The sequence below is a fragment of the Euphorbia lathyris genome, chromosome 10, assembly GCF_963576675.1.
Source record: "Euphorbia lathyris chromosome 10, ddEupLath1.1, whole genome shotgun sequence".
NCBI lineage: Eukaryota > Viridiplantae > Streptophyta > Magnoliopsida > Malpighiales > Euphorbiaceae > Euphorbia > Euphorbia lathyris.
The window spans coordinates 40,284,632-40,306,860 of record NC_088919.1 but is presented as its reverse complement, the minus strand read 5'-3'; the positions used below and the strand labels follow the sequence as shown (position 1 = coordinate 40,306,860).

The following is a 22,229-nucleotide window of genomic DNA, read 5'->3' as shown; positions in this document are numbered from 1 at the left end:
CCTCCGCCAATTACTTTATTAACCCTCGAGAAGCCCAACAACCTTTTCAATTTCAAATTCAATATTATGTTCTAAGTTCCTTTAGATAATGAAGATCTGGTTTTAAGTTATCTTTTAGCCAAGCCGAAGCTTGTGAGGTCTTTTGCTTCGATGTAGGTGTCTTTAGTGGTAAGGATGCAACCGTTGACCATTACAACATTAGGGGTGTCGTAATATATTTTTGTAATTATGAGGACTAAACAATACGTTGGATAAAAATATAGAGACTAATAAATTATTTTTTTTATTAGATTTACATGATTTCAGTATGTTCGATTAATACAAATTTATTTATTTAAAAGTATTTCAATAATGAAATTTGAATTACAGTTGTTTAGATTTATAGACTGTATTGATATTTTTATTTAATATATGATTTATTTATTTTTCTTTGTGAATTATTTTTTTACAAGAATTTTACACCGATTTTAACCTAAATTTATATCAGATTATATTTTATTGATATATATGCTTCTATAAAAGAAAATGAAATACATAAAAGGCGTCTTTGCTCAAGATGATGATTCCACCTAAACTTAAGCAGTTTATCTGGCGTCTTTGCTCAAGATGCCTACCTACTAGAGCTCGTCTGGTCCAAAGAAGAGTCCCTATTACTACCGAATGCCCAGTGTGTGTGGAGCAGGAGGAAACGGATAACCACTTATTTATCGATTGATTGCTGTTTTGCAGGTGACATTTGGAGAATTGCAGGGGTTCCTACTCCGAATGTGGACAATATGAATTTTGCGGATTGGCTCTTGCTTTCATTATGTGGCCCAAATCAGGATATGATAGTTCGAACATGCTGTGCAGTTAAAGCGATTTGGGATCATCGAAACAGAGTCCTCTAGCACATGAGATGGTGGCCGGTAGATACTAGCTGGCGAATCAGTTTGGAGGTGACCCAGGACTGGAGAGCTTATCAGAATAAGGTCGTACCCGCAAGTACCAGGATGACGGAGCCAAGCACCAGGCATCCAGGCTCGTTACCTGCAGATGACAACAACGGATTGAGACAGTATGCGATGGTGAAGAGATGGAGCACACCTAATCCAGGCTTTGTCAAATGCAACATTGACGGGGCAATTTTTAAAGAACTAAGAAGCAGTGGGATGGGAGCGGTTATCAGAGACGAAAGAGGCCCTTTTTTACTGTGTAGCAGTAGTTTCATTCCATGTATCAAAGAACCTAAGGTCATTGAAGCTCTTGCAATTCGCACGAGTTTAATTTGGCTTGCCAATATGGGGTATACGGCTGTTGAGTTTGAATCTGATGCTAAACTGGTGGTAGATTCTATTCACTCTGGAAAACAGGATATCTCTGAATTTGGCATGATTTTAGAAGACTGTCGAATAGTTCTAAGATACAATCCATCATTTAAATTAGCTTTTATTCCTCGCTTAGCGAACAGTGCAGCTCATTTGGTAGCTAGGCTGGCCTGTTCCAATGCTAGCGATTTCTTTTCAACTGTGGTGCCGGAATGGCTTGTGAACACTATTGTTACGGACGCAAGTCCTTCATTTATCTGATTATCCTTTCTGATTCAAAAAAAAATGAAATACATAAAAGGCATATAGATATACTAATTTTTATTTTTACAATGGCTAAATTATCATAGATTAATGTTATATGAATAATACTTATGCATTATTGGAATATCAAAACAAAGTAATAGGGACGACGCCATATGTCAATAAAGTAGTGGTGGTCCCTCCTTAATTAATTTGGCATTGAAAAATTATAAGGAAAAAACAAAATTATGGTCCATCCTACAATGAGGAAAAAAATGAGAAAAAATTGACAGCTGTGGGATTTGAACCCACGCCCTTTCGGACCAGAGCCTAAATCTGGCGCCTTAGACCACTCGGCCAAACTGTCTTTGGTGTCTGCATGTTTCATTACACCTTATCTATACTTTACTTGTAGAAATTCTGAAAGAAGCAATGCATGTGCCATCTAAATTTAAATTACTATATGCCAAATAATTAAAAAGGTAGAGACGACCGCCAACAAATAATTTGAAACAAGTGGCAATGTCTTATATGTTTGATCATTATTGCAATGTTTTGCTTATCCTAATACGTCATATGCTTAAATATTCCTAATCACTCCTTAATCTCTTTTGTTTTGTTTACTTTACAAGAGAGAAAAAAATCAAGCTTAAATTTGCTGCTAATATTTTTAGAGAAGTACGAATTTATCTTTAGTGTAAAATTATGTAATTTTGCTCCTAATATTATCATATAAGATTAATTTTACTCCCATCTAATAGAAAATTTAAACAAATTATTTTACTGTTATTTAACTTATTTTTTAATTATCGCATCAGATCAGATCTTCATCAATTATGTCTAAAATATTTATTTTGTTACCAACACAATTACAAATAACCTGCCAAAATGATAATATTTATGTATTCTAGATACAAGTTAATCACACACAAAAAAACTACATAAAACGCTTAATGTGTTATTAAAACATGTATAAAAACCCTTCAAAATACACATAACTAATTTAGCTTATTGACAAACGTGTTTAAAAGATCTGATGTGATAGTCGAATAACTGTCAAATCAGTCAGTTTAATTTTTTTTATTGCGTATGAGTAAAATTGAACTTGCTTCATAACGTTAGAAGTAAAATTACAACATTTTATACGTTACGCGTAAATCTGCAATTTCCAAAAATGTTGGAGACAAATTTAGATGTTATAAAAAAAAAACATTAGATTACATCTTAATTATTTGTTTTGTGTTCAAAATTATTGATTTTTTTATATGTTGAAGAACAAATGAATTTACGATCCTAGTTTTCCAACAATTTTAAACAAATGAATGGATTCAAATAATTCTTGGATGATATGAAAATATCAATGGTCAGTCGGCCCCAGGAATATCCCAAAAAATATATAAAAATATTCCAATTTTTAACAGTAATATCTGTGGGCAGCCACACCTACACGTAGTTTTCTAAAACCCACAGCTTCAATCAATCACATATTTTCCTGTATAAATAATCAATTGTCCTCATTTTCATTTTCACATTCAACACAATACAAGGAAAAAGAGAAGGAATTTTGATATTGAGAGAGGAAATTAGAATGTCTGGAATTGTAGAGATATGTGTGAAGGAAATATCAAAGCTTAAAGAAAAGGTTAGACCTTTGATATTAGTCTCCAAACCCAAAGGAGGAGGATCATCATCATCAGTAGCTGCTGCTGCTGCTGAAGAAGAAACTCAGGAAAAAGCCACCAATCTTCTTCTCAATGAAACTACTCTTTCTGAAGCTACTGTTTGTATGCTTATGGATCGATTTGTTCCTTGGTGATCCTTTTTCTGCATATGTATATATATGTCTTTTTTGGAGATTAATGTAATTAATATAATTCTCTAGTTTGTGTTTTTTTTACTGCTTTTCCATGGTTTTGTCTCACAAATGACAAGTTTCAACTCTAGATTTATTGTTTAAGGGCGTTTGTTTTACCTACTGTTTGCTTGCTGTTATTTTTTTCCCTTGGAGAAAAACCTCCCGTTTGTTATTTCTCTGACTTTGTAAAAGCTTAGAATGTCACTGAGCAAACTCTCCATTTTAAAATGAAAAAGATAAACAAGAGCATGGGGTTGCCTTATATCCCCTACATTCCCTGGATTTAAGTAATAGCGCCTTATATCCGTGCATTCTATGGATTTAAAAAGGTTTCAGAATTACCTTATATACTGTTATCTAGTAAAAAAATATTTACCATTTGTTACTATAGTTATCTGCACTTCTTAGATTATCCTCCCAAAAGAATAGCTATATGCAACTTGAGCATGCCTAGTTATTTAATTGATAATGTCATACTGCCTTTCAATTACTCTTTAATTAATCAGACAAATTAAATGAAAATTGAAACTTTTGTTGGAGGCTTTGTTTGTTTTTTAAATTAATAAAAAACCCCTGTCTGGTTTTCCTCCCATTCCAAACTTGACACCCTTTACAAATGTAACATTCAATTTCACATTTTCAAGGGAAGGCATAGCTAGTAAAATGTCTGTCTTTGATCCATTTTTCAGTTGTAAACTTATGGAGTTTGCCTATTTCAAAATCATCTTTGTTCAAATGGGAAGAAGAAAAATTCAACGAACATCTTTTTCAACGAACTTTTCTACCATCATATTTATGGAACCACTAATCTTTTTACAGAAAAGCAGAAGTCACTTTTGTTAAGGATTCTTGGGGTTCCGGAGAATCCAACTACAGTAAAATCAGTAACGGAGAGCTTTCCACCCACACTTTGGTCTTAAAAATGCTGGTTTTAGGTGTTAAGAATGAGTGATTGCCCTTCTCCGACTCCAACTCTTACTCCCTATTCTCCTCTCTTTTTTTACACCTATATATTACACAAAAATTGGCCAAAAAAAAGAGGAGTACAGCTGGGAACTTTGTTTCTTTGGCCCTTATTGTGTATGATGCAACAATAACATAGCTATGAGCTACTAATTGGTAGCTGTGGAGCCTTGATCTTGAAAATGACTAGATGTGCTAGCTTCAATACTGGTAGATACCTCAATAAGTTCCTCTTCTTCCTCCCAAATCAGAATCTCCCTTGCATATCTAAGAGCTTCATCAACATTATCAGGTTCCAATGCCGTAACCAGGGAAGCAAACAGCTTCTCACCCGTAAGCGAACTGAACAATCTCTTGAACTGCACTGCTACATATTGGAAAACTCTGTGAGCCAACGGAGTGTTTGTACTTCTCGCACTGCTGCTGCACGCACCGGGATTGTGCCCCATCACTGGATTGAAGTCTTGAAACCATTCGCATCGACTCAGAGGAACATGTTCGATCTTTTCCTCTAGCAGATCAAATTTATTTAGTATGAGAAGAAACTTCTTCTTTTCGAACGTTGGATGTGTAACAATGCTTTCAAATAGCTGCTTGCTTGCCATCATCTTATTAGTCCGAACTCCATTACTGTCTTCAACATACTCATCATAGTCTATTAAGGAAACGCAAAATACGACCATGTCGACATCTTCAAACATTTCCAGCCATTTGCAGTTCCCTCCAAGAACTTTCGGATTCGCTCTGATCAGCTGGTACCTGCAACCATACATGTAGCTACCAATTTTTGAGAATGATCGATAATAAATAACTACAAAGCGCCATGGAATTACAATTAAGAGTGCAAATTTTCTCCTGAAATAAGGTACTCTCCCATGGACTAGGGATGGCCGGTTGCTGGTTTTCAAACCAGAACTCAAACCCTGTTAAAACTGTGAGGAAATGATTCTGTTCAGGATCCATTCTTTTAGAATAGTAAATGGGAATTTCCAACTTGAAATATTAATAAGAGATATTGCACATCTTCTGATAAAGGTCCATTGTTATCTGCAACATATTTGACTGCTATGCAATTTGAATTTATCAGGCAGTTGCTTAAACAACTACAAAAACTTAAAAATAGAAGGATATAACTAACCTGTGTGAAGGATCATGCTCATTGTTCTCACAGTTTCTGCTGCTTCCTTGAGGCGGGTTGGTAAACGAAAACTCCATGGAAGAAAGTCCATTGGATGATGTGATCCCCTCAGCATATAAAATATCCATATCAGAAGGCTCGTAGTCTTTCTTTGAAACCTCAACAGCCTAAGTAGAAAGATATCTCAGTTATTGATTTCAGAAATTGACAAATATATATATATATATATATATTACATTATGCAGCTTCCACATTCATTTCCCAATGTATCCATATCCTTCACAAAAATATAAGCTCAAACTCAACCAAAAACAATTTAAAGGTTATTGATTAGCAACCTAAGTTCTAGCAAGTGGCAATTAGCTAAAAAGGATCAATATCATGTTTGATTTTCTCTGGAATTATTTAGTTCATTATGTTTTTATTGGTCAATCACCAAAGTATTTATCGAACCACAAAAGCATAATTCAAAACAAATTGTAGGTAAGCAGAGAAAACCAGAAGCCTCTACACCCAGAACTAAAGCCAGGGGCTTGCAAAAACTACTTTCCTATTTGGTGTACAAGAGATTAGAATTTTCTTTGATAAATTTCTCAACACTTGAATCACCATATACCAGCTTGGGACGTTCTTCACCAGTTTCCATAGCCTCCTCTGAAGCCCAGAATCAGATAGTGGAACTGGAATTCCCATCTTTTTAACACTCTACTTGATATGGTTTTCGTGCTCGTCGCCCGAGCAGCACTCGACCTCCACTAGCCCTAAGGTCTTCTTAGACTTACTTCTAAAGAACTTAGCCCGGCTATGATTTAGGGGAGCAAATTTTGGGAAATATCAATTATAATTGAAATCAAACCTAACATGAGAAGTGCTTTAATACGCTCCTAATACATGCATTCTTCACGAAGTAGTGTAAAATGCAACTAAATCAGTCTATTTTAGTGCTCCATCCACCCTATCTCTAAAAGTCCGAGTGCATAGGACATTAATATGAAGCAAGCGACAGCAAATATTCTGACATAGCATAGGCATATATGTCATGAACCACACACAAGAAATTGACATATGCAACAAATAGATGTAAGGATGAAATTTAATGTCGTTGAGAAACAGAACATACACGACAATCAACTGAGGACAAGTGCAGCATCCTACCCTTTCTAAGAAATATGTAGCAACTCTAGGTAGCAATTCTAATTCATCCCTGCGGCTATACGTGGCTTGAATTGCTGCATCGTACCACAGCTCCTCCACATAAGCTCCATATTCACTAGTTAAAGCTGGAAATATGGTTTCCAAATTACCAGACACCATGATCTCGAGAAGCCAATCTGAGAAACGTTTCAACTTGGGGCTGATGGAATAGATTGTTCTACTTTCGATCTGACCACCATTATCTGCTAAAATTAAATAATTTCAGCTCTAATAGAGAAAAAACAACCAAAATTTCAGCCAAATTACTATTGTATAGTGTATGTGTCTTTAGGTCTATAATAGAGAGACAGAGAGACAGAATGTGCACGTCCAATAACAGACACAAAATGACAAGAAATATAAAGAAATTTTGCAGCAAAAGTGCAATATGAACAAGCTAGTGAGCTAAAGTATCACTAATGGAACCACAGGAACAAAAATTCAATACTATCTTGAACTACCCTTTAATTTTGGGAAGTTCGTAACGCTTAAATTTATTCTAGTGCTTATTCCAGTAAATAATTCATAATCTCCGCACCCACAATTAGTCTTGAATCTAAAACAGCCAACTGAATTACAAGATTGTTTTGAGGAGAAAGAACTATTTTAGCACTGTCAGATTGAGCAAAAGAAGTTTTCAAAAAGGAGCTTCAATTAATGCACTTCCATAAATGATCCTTGTTACATTTCATTTTCTACAGGACCAGAAAAAATAAATATAATTATGAACCCACAAACTTATTCTATATATAATCCTGGAATTGCACTTTACAGAATGACAAAGCAAAAGAATAACAGCATTTCAACTCAAAATTAAACAATTTATAGTACTCCTGTGGGGCCTGAATAAAGAACACCTTCAAAATTGAGGATCAACAGTCTCAGCTTTGACAGAGGCTGGTTGTCATAAATTATAGAACATACAGGGGGGAAGGGATATTCAAATAACATTGTGACAGTGTAAAAGAAAAAAAGATTTATGAACCAACAGAAGTCCTCAAATAAATTCTCAAGCAAGGAAAGAAATGTTGCAGAGGATAAATTTCAAGGAAAGAAGACAAATATTTATTGTATTTCACCTGAAGAACTACAAGGATCAGATAGACGTCTTTTCTTCTTGATCAGACTTTCTTCTTCAAATCTTTCACGTCCCTCAAGCAGAACACCAAGATAACCATATAAATTACTCTGAATCATGAACTTAATCTTTTGACGTTCATCTTCAGAAAATGGAACATTATAGATAATCTTCGCCTGAAAATAAGCATCTAAACTAATTTAGCATCTTTGTTTCATGTAATTCCACAGTAAATGAAAGAAGGTTTGAATAATTTTTATTTTATTTTATCAAGAAGCACATGTGGAGGGCGAGCTTTGGCGCAACGGTAAACGTTGTTGTCGTGTGACCAAGAGGTCACGGGTTCGAGTCTTAGGAGCGGCCTCTTGCCAAATAAATTGGCAGGGGAAGGCTTGCCCCCAGTACACCCTTGTGGTGGGACCCCTCCCCGGACCCTCGCTCAGCGGGGACGCATAGTGCGACCGGGCCGCCCTTTTTTTTTATCAAGAAGCACATGTATAGGCCACATTTCTTCTATATATTATATTCATCACCAGATAGTAATTGTAATATATTAACACCCCTCTTTTGCATTATGATAAACACGCAGAGAGCTATTTGTTATGGTGCCCCAGTAAGGCCTTGCCTTCCACATATGAATAAGATTCAAAATTATTAATCAGCAAAGCACAATATTTTATCTTTTATGACATCTCATAGGATTTCACAAGAAGACAATGGCATATGATCAACAAAATCATAAAGCACAATCAGAAGCTAGGATGGCATGTCATCTATTCAGATGGATTACGATTAATTTCATCGATTCAGATGGATTACGATTGATTATACTCTGACACTCCCTGCTGAATGTGTGTAGGTAGGTAACTTCAAAGAACTCAGCTTCCAATGTTTTTAAGTTTCCATCAGAGCTTATTCTATGGAAATAAAGCTGTTTAAAGTTCCAAGGATACTATACTGATTGTGAGATGAGCATAGTTGACATATTTACTTCAATATGAGCTAGACTTATCATATGCTAAAAATAAAGACAAAGGAATCAGGGCCTAATTCCTTACATTTTTAAAAATGGTACTTGTGCCAGATTTTCCACAACCAACAAGAAAAATTTTGAAAAATGATTTTTGGTCAAGGCTTTGTGGGACAACAACATTTGCTTCTTCATTACTGGGACTAGCAGAACCAGGAGGTGTCGGCAAAGACAGCGCAATGCAAATTAACTTCGTCCTATGCTGCAAATAAGAAGTCACTGCACTATTGTTAAAAGCTAGATAATTAAGTTGCAACAAATAACATAAATCCCCTAACAAGATTGTGATTAGATTGAATCAGGAACTACCCAATTCACCAGCCAACATACCTTATCCCATATCTTCCCTTTTACATTGTTCATTCCCTCTTCCTGATAGGATCCATCAGCACTAACCCAAAAGTGAGTTGTCCCTTCACATTTTACTCCTATTAACTGCAGAAATTTAACCGCGGTATCAACTATTAAGTCTAAATGTTGGTAAAAGAAAAAACAAGTTAAACATAAAAAAAATAAGAAGATCAAGGAAAAGAAAAAGAAACCTGCAGCATCAAGAACTCTGGTTTGGTTATCTCACGATTATTTATCAAAACATTTGTGTTTCCATTACTTGCTTCTTTCCTCATTCGACCACCAATATGCAACTCAGGACTAATTATCTGGCAAGGCTTGTGTCCTTCCTGTTCATCATAATAGTAAATCAAATGCGGTGCCACAAAAGTTTTTCAAAGAAATGTAGTAAAAGAGAAAGCAGAATTCAGTATTTCACCTTGCCCCAGAAACCAGATACTTTATCATACCAATAGTATCCTGGTTTTAACTTTTTTGGTGGGAAGTGGCATCTCTGCAATAGGGATAACTCTTGTTGAGAAAGGGGCTGAGAATTCACATAAACAAGCTCCGGTGGTAGTTGATTTACTTTACATGATTTCTCAGCACACATTATCTTCTCAACTTCCATCACAGGAAATAGTTGCTTTAACATAAGAGAACTTTTCCCTAAGCTCTTTCGCCTTGTCTCATCAATCTTTTGACCAATGCAAGTTACACATTTTCTTCCTTCTGGCATTGATCCCATTGCTCTCACCACGCAATTATAACAATACTTTGCGCCACAGACAATGCAGATTTCCTTCGGTATGAACCTATTTCCCTTCATACATTTATAGCATGTCCCTTTCTTTCCAGGCCTTATAGCCATTTGCCTTGCAGGGGTTTCACTTTCAACATCAGATAGTTCAGATTCTTCCGGACCTACATTGCTCGAGTCAGGGTCACAGAAAGTTACAGCTGACGGCTTTTTGACATGGCGAGGAGTTGCTTGAATGCAATCATCCTCTCTGCCTGAAAACAACTCCGATGAAACAGAACATGAACTTCTTTCAGATTCTATTGCATCTTCTCCACTATTATCACATACTTCCACCACTTGCAAACTTCTAGATAGTTGGTCAGAACTATCACAGCCATTGCAAAGTCCTATTTGATCAGAACCTTGTAATCTATCAGATAACTTGGAACTGCAACTGTCGCCATTTGCAACTTCTCCTCCATTAGAACTTTCTATTCTATTAGATACATTCTGTCTGCTTTCATCACCATTTACACAACCCAAATCACTCAACTCATTTGATAATTCAAATGACACATCATTGCTATTCAAGATCCTATTTGATCCTAATTCTGGCTTCTTAAATGGTCTCTTGTCTGATGATCTAGATTTCACAATAGGTTGGATAACTGTCAATGATACATCATTCAAAGGCGAAGCTGAGCTAACTTTGGCTGCAATTGGAATCTGTTTAACATCAATAGGCATTGCCTGAGGAATTTCACGAGATATTGGAGGCCCAGTGTATTCCACAGCAAATGAGTAAGAGTATGAATCACTATAATCATCATTTTCCTCTTTTGGAGTTGGTGGTACAATATGCAGAATTTTTCTGAGTATCCTAGCCATCTTGCAATACCAATTCTGATTTCTAAACTCAAAAGAAACAAAAAAATTCCAACTAATTTATGCCCCTTCAAAGAATACCTAACAATTCAATAATCCAATTGGAGCAAGACCACAAACACCTATAGAGCAAAAATCTCAAAAATCCCAGAAAGAAAACCCAATAATCTTGTGCAGATGAATGAATGAATAGAAATAATATATATTAAAAGAAGAACAAAATTAAGCTAAAATGGAAGTCAAGAATAGCATCAGCTATTATCCATCAAGCAATAACATTCTTATTATGCACAAATAATAATTACAAAAGAAAGAGGATTCAAATGGGAAGTATGTCTGGTGAAAGACAATTAGAGGACCATAAGTAAAGAGGAAGATAAGAAGAATAGAAAAATAGGGAAGAAGAATATACAGCACAGGTTAGAAGCTTAAGTTTGAACAGAAAGGAGAGTGTTCATGTCACACCGGTAAACGCTAGAGACTTGATGGACGAAACTGGAGACATTTTCAAGTTTCATAGTTTTTCTTCGTCAACGCGTTGAAGGAAATTGCTAAGCAAATTCGGTATATACATCGATGAGAAAGGGACATAATAAACTTCACTATAGATTAAAAGTTAATGGTTTTTGTAGGGATAAAATATCAAAATAGCCCATGATTTTTAGGTAACTATAAATTTAGAATTTAAGGAAGTATTTTTAAATATTAAATCTATATTAATACTATTTTTTTTTTTTTGTACATGAACCCTATGTTGTTGGGAAAGTTATTGAATGTAAATTTGTTAACTTTTATTATAAAAGGGGTAAATTATAAAATTGGTCTAATTTGGAGGCTCATTTATATATTTATATACATTACGCCACCAATTACATATCTAGACTATTTTAATATAAAAGTTTCCAAAATACCCTATATAGACTCGGTCATTTCTTCCTTTTTTTTTTCTTTTTTTCTTTCTTCTTCTAATAATTGATAATCCTTCAATTTCATAGATCAATCCAAGATCCAAACTCTTCAGGTAAGTATTATGTTGATTTTACATACATAAATCCCTTTGGACTGGTTAGTTTTGTGTATTTGAAGTTAGTGTGCACATATATCGATTATATTTGGAGTTTTCATGTTACCCGATCGCTTCGCATTTTACGATTTTAATTCGCAGAATTGTAAACTGCAAAGCTATTAATAGAAAATAAGGCTTCACGGATCATCTAAACCGCTAAGTCAAACTTAACATAAGATTCACGATTCACCTAAACCGTGAAGGACTGTGACATCACGGTTGTATAATTTGCTTCGTGGTCCACGTAACTGCGAAGCATTTTTCTTTTAAGCTATTGTCTTTTTAATACTGTTTAACAATATGTTTGCTTTTTAACAGTAGCAGTAATCGACCGTTTCTTGTGTGTGATCATGTGGAGTGCCCAATGGACAACCATGGGGAAAACCATAACATACGAGGAGGATGAATCGAAGTTGCTTCGGTTTTCAATAAAAAAAAAATCAACTTTGAAATGCTTCAAGAGAGCCTACACTTCGTCACGAGTTGATCTAATGCATCCAAGGTATCTCATTCCCACCTAGGAATTATACTTTTATCTATTTCACCATCTTTTCTATAAACTTATGCTAACTTAGGTATTTGAATGCAAGGGTTGATTTTAAGTCTTTTTTTTTTTTTTTTTTACCTTTCCTTTCTTGCATGTTTCATCACCATAAGTTACATGCATTGGGAAATTCCTCCTCATCTTTATCCACATCAATATATTAGAATTTGAATTTGAAATTTCTAAAATTAACCGTTCAAGACAGCTATAATTGATTAGTGGCTCATTCCTATTTAAAAAAAACTCCCCAACATATAAATTTAAATTTTGTTGAAATACAACACTAAAATATGAAAGTTCTTTGGTCAAAACGGTTGATGTGAGCATATGAAATTCTTGAGTTTGTCAAAGCAACTAATTGTTATCCAAATATTTCAATTGCATTTCGAATCCTCTTAAGTGTTGTATCTGCTAAAAGATTTTTTTTTTGGAGTTCAAATTATTGAAAAACTATTTGAGATCATCAACATTTCAAGAAAAATCAAACGGTTTTATAAATTTATATATTGAGAAAAGGATATTACAGAATATTGATGTGGACACTAATTTTTTTTAGTGATTCTAGAAATGTTCATAGATAATGTTTTATATGAGTAACTGAGTTTTTTTATGTGAAATAAAATGTTTTTTTTTTGTAAATTTGATATTTTTATTATATCTTTTGTTAAGTGTAATAAAAAAAATATCATTTATAAGTAATTTTATTTTATTTTTTATTTGTTTATTAGACTCTCGTTCGATACTTCGCCTCTAAACCTCTAAAATCAATTGTACAGAAAAACAAAAAGATAGAATATAAAAAAATGTTTGTAGTTGTCGCCCAATACTAAAACATGATCAATGGTTGGCGATTAAGAAATATATATTTTTTATTATTTTTGTAGTGAACATGATACGTAGGATGTGATTAACCAAAAAACAAAACGAACACAGAAAAATATATAAACAGTAAAACTAGAAAATTAAAAGAATGGAGTTAGACAAATCTGAGGCCTGTATTAGCAGTTTCCTTAAGACAGATGTCGTCGCTATTGACGATCGTCTCCCAGGATACAACAGATTACGCAAGCGAACTCAAACCGTGTGTAGCCTAGTTATCACTGGAATAGGAAACAAGAACAATGTGAACAGACAGAGAGTGTTTAGAAAAACTTCAACAACTTTTAGCATCTTGTGAATTTTGACAATCCATTCTATATAAATAGAACTCGAAAGGATATGTCATTTCACGAACAAACACGACTGTACACAGACAGACACGACTGTTTACGTACGAACACGACTGTTCACGAAGGACACGACTATTCATGAAAGGAGGTGTTTGTTGGTATTAAAATTAACAAATAATTTTATTCAAAATTTTCCAACAATCCCCCACATGAATAAAATTAAAAACGAGACGATTACGAAATGGTGATAAGTTTCTACAGAAGATATCTGCATGGGATAGGTAGCTAATGTGCCTTGAACCTTCCCTTGTGAAAGTATATTTACTTTACTGGCTGACTAGTAGACGTGATGCTTTGAACTATTCTGCCGTTTGTGTAAACAGTGATATACCCCACACAGATATCAACATAACACGGTATGGTTCTCATGGTTATATTCGTTATGGTCATGAACATCGCCTGGTTCTGCGAGAGTTTAAGATAACTAGGCCCCACTAGTCTCTATCGAAGCGACCCCACTTCACTCTAACATAGGTGATTTATTTGCTCAGAATACCTGACGCACAATGTATCATTAAAAGCGTATAGCTTAACCTTTTTCCGTTGGTGTCACTGTTTACATCTAGGAATGGACTTGGGTTTAACCCCCACAGTGAACGCATAAGGTTTATGCAATTAGGTTGTCCCTTTGAACCTATATCTTGGGATCTCCAGTCAACTAGGTAGGGTTTTCCTTCACATAACGCCTCTTCTCTACGGGCTTTAGTCTCATTCCTTTCGATGATTTTTCAATTTGATCTCGGTTTAACCTCTAGGTTAGCGGATCCGCTGTGTTATCCTTTGATTCTACAAAATCAACAAGGATGACACTCGTTGAGTTCAATTGACTAACGGTGTTATCACACGGAAGCTTTTCTACCTGTAACTCATCATACAGAAGCTTTTTATACCACATATTCACCGACTGATATGATATTTTTCTTCGATTACATCTAACAGACGTACTCGTTTGTCCAACAATCTTAAGACAGATAGATTATTTCCTTAAGAATCTAATATTATTAATACAGAAGTAATTATTTGTCTAACAATCTTAAGACAGATAGATTATTTCCTTAAGAATCTAATATTCTTAATACAGAAGTAATTATTTGTCTAACATGATATCCTAGGATAGGAAAGGAAAATCAATAAAATAAAATAAAGAAGAGTTGAGGAGTTTTAGATGTCGGAGATTAATATAAGATCTACAATTGGGCATTAACTATCAGCTTGAGCTTTTAATTAAATCGGTTCCATGACATGGTATCAGAGCCACTTGGACCAAACGATTGAGGGTTCGAACCCTGACAACTTCATTAATTTGTGGTATTAAAAACATATGGCGGGATGGACCTGTGTTGTGCACGCTGCAAGCGCAAAGGACATTTGCGTGTGGGGGGTGTCGGAGATTAATATAAGATCCGATTCCAGTCAGCCCCATTTGTTGAGTTATTTGCAGGACATGGTAGGGTATCCGTTGGTAGTGTCAATCTCAAAATCTTACCCGTTTATTTTTTAATTACCATAACGGGTATACTTTTTTCATTTCATACCGTCTCATTTAACTCGTGGGTACCCTTACCCGTTAAGAATCAATAAATAAAGCTAAAAATATTATAAATTTAACAAAATGTCAATTTAATAAATCATCAATCTAAAAATGAACAAATTAAACTTTAATCAATAAGAATAAAGTAGTTTAATGGTATCACTCAACGGTTGAAAAATAAAAAATTAAGGTTCAAATCTCACATCTTATATCTAAAAAACAATAACTTTTTTTAATATATAAAAGAGTTATGAGGGATACCGGATATTCTGAAGATATTCACGTACTCGTCTCATTATCCTAACGGACAATGATTTTGATCTCATATACACTGCATGATGTAGTTGACATCCCTAGTAACCCATGTATAGAGTTGAAAAAGAAGTAGAGAAAAGAATTTTGAAGAAGAATGAAAATAATAATGAGAGGAAGGCATACGTGGTGGAAGGATTAAATAAAAAACAAGTAAATTATATTAATATACTGTATATAGTCTCTAAATATTTATATATTCCTTCTTTTTATAAAATTCTTTTTATCTTCCTCATCCAATTATTACTTGACTTTCATATTATTGGTATTTTCATATTATTTTATTTCTCACATTCTTTAAAATCCATACCTCTCATTAGATTTCTTTTTTATTTGATTTGCATTTTTCATCCGTAAAAAATATTTATTTATTTATTTTCGAGTTTAGTTAATAATAAATTGGATTGTACAGGAATTTTCACATGCATCTTAATGAGCAAGTGGATTTGCTCATTCACCATTAGATATAGGTTCATTCACCGTTAGATATAAGCTTATTCAATCTCAAATATATAACCTAGCTGACTTTATTAGAATAGAATTGTGTAGATTTATTAATATTTTTTTTTTGAAGAAATTAATATTAGTTTTAGATTGTATTAATTTGACAAAATTCAAAACTATGTTAAGGGGGTGTTTGGGTGCTACTTTTCGTGCTCCTGTTTGCCTTTTCAGTTCAAAATGGAGAGTTTTAGGTGTTTGGTTAGTGACATTTCTGTTTGTCATTTACACTTGAAAAGCAGCATTAGGTGTTTGGTTAGTGACCTTCGGTTTGCTTTTTACACCTGGAAAGCAGCTTTTTACAAAAGCAGAGAATCTCTTTTTCCAAAACAGCAAACAGCATGCAGCAACAGCAAACAGCAAACCGTAACAGCAAACAACAACAACAAACAGTAGGTAAAACAAACGGGTCCTAAGTCTGATAAATTTGCTTTGGATTATTGTGTGTTGTTGGTATTTAGTTACGAAGCCCAATCTTAAAAATAGCTAGAAGCCTTGAAGTATAACTGGATCAAGAATCCTATTATAAGCCCAATAAATAAACTAGGAAAGCCTATTTCATGGAATTCTATTCTTTGCCTTTATTTATTATTCATTTTGAGATTGAACTATCATAGCCCTTCAAAATAATAAATTTAAAAAGGAAACAAACTCCTTATTATACTTTCAAATCTTTTTCTTAAGACCTATTAAAGTTTTACTTGTTTTAATTTTATCATAAATTTTATTTTATTTTACTTTATGTATAATTTTTTTATGGTAAAAAATACTCTTAATGTGAGAAATTAAATTTTACTCTTAGCGTACAAAATAAGTCAATTCAGAATCCGACATTACCAAGTAGGATCAATTAATGTACTCCAATACTTAACAAATCAATTAATATCATATATGTAGATCCACTAGAATGTCGTAAATTAAGATTAATTAAATTGGTAGTCGGTAGAGTCGATGAATATTTGTATGTGTGGTGCAGACATATATGCCAACCTTTGAGTAATACAAAATTGGTTATTGTGTGATAAAATATCGTGGAGGGTTTGTTTACATGGTTTTGGGTGCCTTTAGTTTCGTTATCGTACATTGCTTGAGTCATAGGTAAGTTTGAAACATGGTACTCTGAATTTTGGAACAATACATATAACTCCTTTTTAACATTGTTCATCTCTGCTCCACAAACTTACAATAATTAAAACATCACACTCTGCTCATCCATTTTTAACAAATCAGATTTTGATTCTCTTTTGCTAAACAAAATGCCAATATTCATTAATGCATCTTTCCTTCTTATGTAATGCACAAACCATCATCACTACATTCTTTTTGGGTGTTTGTGAGAAAGCTTACATATGTCTCAACATCTAATTTATATATTGTGTTCATTGTTAATATAAGAAAATTGATACACTCTTATATATGATATCAGAATCTTTTACATCAAAAAGGTTAAGAATCATTAAAATTATTGCTTAACACATCATTTGTCCACTAAACTTGTCCAAAAAACTTGATTGGTCTCATGAACTTTTAAAATACAAGTTATATAGTTGAACAAGTGATAACTTCATTTTTAATTTATTTTTTAATTATGTAATAACATTCTAAGATGCGTGAAATATATATTCTGCATTTAACTTACTTTTTTACGACCAAGTGATCAATTGATTACATTTTACGCAAGTTCAGGAGGTTAATTGAACATTTTATGTAAGTTCAGGGGGCTATCAAGACACTTTGAAAGTTCAGAGGGCCAATCAAGCTTTTTGGACAAGTTCGGGAAGCAAATGATGTATTAAGCCTCAAAACTATAATAAATTCGAGTCATAGGAGCGGCCTCTTGCCCCTAATACACTCTTGTGGTGGGATCCCTCACCGGTCCCTCGCTTAGCGGAGACGCGCAGTGTACCAGTCCACCCTTTTATAAAGATCAGCAATTCTCTTATATATATTTATTTATTTAAATTGACTAACTATTTGGTATACTAAGCCGACATCATAGCTAATCCAAATTCGAGTCAAATTCTTTTCGGGCGGCAAAACTCTCACACCAAATATTTTAATCATATCTGTATTTCAATCTCCAGAATTCAATCCTTGATTAGAAGGGCTTGAGCATCAATTAGTCGCCAAAAAATATTAAAAATTCTATGAAAATTATATATAAGTTTTTAAATTTTTATGTAAAAATATCAAAATTACCAATTTAACATCCATAAATCACTAGAAAAAGTGAATTTTGGATCTGTCGCTCAATTTGATGATATTTATACTTATCATTAATTCCTCCATTACGGGAAATACGAAGTACATATATAACAAACACTATGCAATTCATCTCTAGTAACAATATTAATGAAGAGTAGTTTTTATAAATATTTGTACACATTTCTCAACTTGGTTTACAACTTAATCACCAGAAAATGAAGAAAACTAAATATTACTATACAACTCTTCCAGAATAAACATAAAAACAAACAATTATACATATTAAATTAACTATTTTTTTGTTTGTTTTTCAATATCCTAAAAATGCTAAATATAGCAAATACGAACTTGGTGGATGAAATCAGAAATGTCAACATTGCTTCATCCACGGGGAAACTCCATTTTTAGTGCACCAAAGTTTGGATATTTTCATATAATTACACATGAATTATGAACAGATTTGTGGTTCTTCTACTTCTTCAATTCTGAGTGATCCAGTGGTCCTCTCACCACTTACCCATCCCTGTACCCTTTTCTCAACGGTATTATAAACTATTCTATTTCCCCGCGTGCTCTTCACGCCCTCATCTACACGCTCCATCTTTCACTTGATTTACCGCCCTTTGTTTGTTGCGCACGGCGAAGAAATGCTTGGCCTCGGCGACTGGAACTGGTTATAGTTATAGTTATACTCTCTCCACTCCGGCGCGTTCTCGGACACGCGCCACACTTTCACAGTCTTGTCCAAGCTTCCGCTGTACACTATCCACCGTTGATCTCCTTTATCGGACTCACGATCTTCCTCAACGGCTATGCATTTTACGGGCCCGCCGTGGCCTGATAATACAGATAAGCATACGTGGGCCCCACTCACCTCTCTCTTCCATACACATATACTTTTATCCGCGGACCCACTGAATACTAAATTCCCGGCCGTCGCCAAGCATAGGACGGCCATTTTGTGGCCCCGGAGTATACCGCCGTGTGATAAGTGCTTTTCACGTTCCCAAAAGTTAACTAACCCGTCTGATGAACCGCAGTAAATCAATGATGATTCCTGATTTACTGCTAGAGCGGTTACCGCGTTTTCTTGTTCTAGCAGAATTTGAACCAAACAATGCCTCGTTCTGTTCCCATCCAGCTCTCTCCTCCACATTTTTACTGTTCCATCGGCGGAACCGGTAAACACCAGGGAATCGAAACCGGTTGCGACGGAATTAATGGCGTCGGAGTGAGCGTTGATCGATTCGAGGCATTTGTAGTCCGATAACCGCCATACTTTTAGCGTTTTATCCCAGGATCCCGAGTATAATAATCCCTGTTCGTCGTTCAAGCTCAGGCATGATACGGCATCGTAATGCTTGATGAATAGAACGTTTCTGTGCCGGCGAGCTTCAACGTAATTCTTCGGATTCACAGATTTCTTAATGAATTCCTTAAAAGTAGGTAAGGTTCCGATTCTTTTGTGGAGGCTAGGGTCTTTAGAAGAAACTTTCCATATCCTGATCTTCCCATCTTGATGACCTGTGAAAATTTTATCACCGTAGATAACAATGGCTTTAACTAATCCGCTATTGGATTTAAATCCAGTGTACTCTTTGAAATTCTTCCAAACGCGAATGTTTTTGCTATCGGAACCTGTATATAACAAATCTCCGGCAGCCGCCAAAGAATACACGTGGCCTTCTTCCCGCACCATAGATCCGATTAGGCCATTATTGCTGAGCTTCAACTGGTTGATTATCGGAGACGGAAAGATCCAGGGAGATTTAGCATAAGGAGACGGCTGGCTCCATGGAGACGACATCAGATATGGAGACGCCTCGCCGCTGGTCGGAGTGCTGGCGGTAGTACTGGTTTTATGGCTATTCGGAACATCATCTTCTTCATTAGAGTAGACGACGAGATCCGAGTTCAAGAGAGAAGATAACGTCGTTCTTTGATCTGCAACCATGGCGCCGCCGTCGCCAGATGTTTCTTGTTTCATATAAGCCGCCGGAGTCGACGAAAGAAAAGGAAATGTGAAGATAAGGAGAGAAAATAGAAATAGAAAAGGTAGTATTATTGATAGTTGAGAAAGGAGATAGGAGGAGGAACTGAAAAGATTTGAGAAGAGAAATGGTGTATATATATGTGAGGATTTAACAAGAGGTATGTGATCTAAGGGTGTGACAGCGAAACACGTGGAAGTATTACAAAGACGTAACCATTTTGCAAACCGGATAACTGGGACAGCCGGTAAAACAGAAAACTTAATACGTATAAGGAAAATAGTAATTGTAGGGAAGGTGGCTGTTTTTCTTGGTTTTTGTAGGCGTTTAAGATTCACACGCTAGTACAGATACACTATTTGAATCGTGTTTTCACTTTTCACATTCATTGTTAGTACTCCTAATTTTTGTTTTATTCTGCTAAACGATGTCGTCTCGTAGTTTTATAGGTTGCTTAATGTAATTTACTTTGTGGGTAATAGTGTATGTTTTACTGCCGTCCAATTTGTGTGTGTCCCAGTTCAATTCCATAATAGTATGATATTATCTTTAGGTGCTTTTATTTTAAAAGGGCCGATTTATTCAACAAAAGTGATTATCCAACCAAAAGCTGCCATGGATACCCTTTTCAATGTTATTATTACTACAAAGACTATAACATTAGGCTTATTACACAATGCACCCTGGAATTTATCTCAAATGTTGAATTGACTGCTGAATTTTTAAAATATTTTATTAATCTTCTATATTTATTTAAAATGAACAGTTAAGTGTAAAGATAGATTTTGGAAAAGTTTGAATTGTATATGTTTTAATTTAAGTAAGTTTATGGACTAATAGGTATCTTTGATAGAATCAATAAATTATTTTAAGCAAGTTCATGAGTAAATAGAATTTTTTCAAGTACAACGGAGCAATTGATTTTTTGGAAAAAAATAAAGTCCGAAAATGTATTAAGTCATAATATTATGTTGTTTTTTTTAAGTTTTTTTAATGAGGACATCGCTTGCTCGAGTGGCCAGGAGCCAAGTCATGCGGAGCGTGGAACAGGATACGCGGAGCGTGGGCTCAAGGCTCGTGCCAGCCAAGGAGGACCAAACTCAAAAGCTCAATCACGCGGAGAGTGGGTTCAAACACGTGGAGTGTGGAGAGGCCAACCAAGACGAGCTAAGTTCAGGGGCTCACTCATGCGGAGCGTGGGACATAACACGCGGAGCGTGCCTGGATTAAGGAATACTTCCTCTCCAAGTTCTTCACGCAAGAGACAAAGGCTGCTACCTCTTAATTACTGTCTTACCACTACTCATTTATTATATTATTGCCATTACTTGTTCTTTACCCCTAGAAGTATTAACTAGACTTGTAACCCTAGTATGGTTTACTCTCTCTTAATTTAGAGAAGGTATAAAAACCTATCCTTTTGTATTGAAACTTAACTTTTGGGCCTAATGCTCCTCTAGCTACCTTAACTTGTTCAAATTGGTCATTTTACCCCTCCAACTCATCGAATGTCCTATTTACCCCCTTAACTCCCTAGAAATGGTATTTTCCACCACCTTAACTTGTCCAAATTAGTCATTTTACCCATCTTCAACTCATCGAATGTCCTATTTACCACCTTAACTCCATAAAAATGGTATTTCTCACCCCCTATGATCATATTTACCCCCTTAACTCCATAAAAGTTGTGTTTCTTACTCCTTTATAGTGCAAAATTAATAGCACTTATTCAAATGAGTTTGAAAAAATATATTTTTAATAACAACTTTTGATTTTGTTTTAATTTGATAATTATATCGATCCTTCATGTGTTTATTATAATAATATTGTATTACAATAATTAGATAATTAAAATTTAACTAGCAAAAAAAGTTGAAAAGAGAAAGAATGAATAAAAGATACAAATAACAAGAACATCTTTTTTTTTTATAAAAAAACAACAACATTAATATAAACAAGTTAAAGACATTATATGTAGGAAAATGGTACCAAAATAGGCCTATGATTTTGGGAAAGTATCAATTTAGGTTCCACGTACAAAATAGCACAAATCTAGGTTTAACGTTTAAAAAACGTATCAATGTA

General features: G+C 34.6%; 2 protein-coding genes and 1 non-coding gene across 4 annotated transcripts; all 3 read right to left on the bottom strand.

The window, feature by feature from the left end:
• Positions 1-1,837: 1,837 nt before the first annotated feature.
• Positions 1,838-1,917, bottom strand: TRNAL-UAG (transfer RNA leucine (anticodon UAG)). Its single transcript has one exon. It is a non-coding gene; the product is annotated as a tRNA-Leu (tRNA).
• A 2,250-nt stretch (positions 1,918-4,167) lies between these two features.
• Positions 4,168-11,312, bottom strand: LOC136209455 (extra-large guanine nucleotide-binding protein 1-like). Of its 2 annotated transcripts, none has more exons than XM_066000919.1 (8): positions 9,578-11,312; positions 9,351-9,488; positions 9,139-9,243; positions 8,837-9,010; positions 7,780-7,954; positions 6,662-6,906; positions 5,507-5,673; positions 4,168-5,127 (listed from the first exon to the last, which is right to left on the bottom strand). In XM_066000919.1, the coding sequence occupies exons 1-8, from the start codon at positions 10,766-10,768 to the stop codon at positions 4,518-4,520; spliced, it is 2,805 nt and encodes a 934-aa protein (XP_065856991.1). In that variant the 5' UTR covers positions 10,769-11,312; the 3' UTR covers positions 4,168-4,517. The 2 variants fall into 2 exon arrangements, with proteins under 2 accessions (XP_065856991.1, XP_065856992.1); XM_066000920.1 differs by having other exon boundaries at positions 6,662-6,903; positions 9,578-11,311.
• A 6,985-nt stretch (positions 11,313-18,297) lies between these two features.
• Positions 18,298-20,258, bottom strand: LOC136209249 (protein JINGUBANG-like). The gene has a single exon (XM_066000673.1). The coding sequence runs from the start codon at positions 20,138-20,140 to the stop codon at positions 18,767-18,769; it is 1,374 nt and encodes a 457-aa protein (XP_065856745.1). The 5' UTR covers positions 20,141-20,258; the 3' UTR covers positions 18,298-18,766.
• Between the last annotated feature and the right edge of the window lie 1,971 nt (positions 20,259-22,229).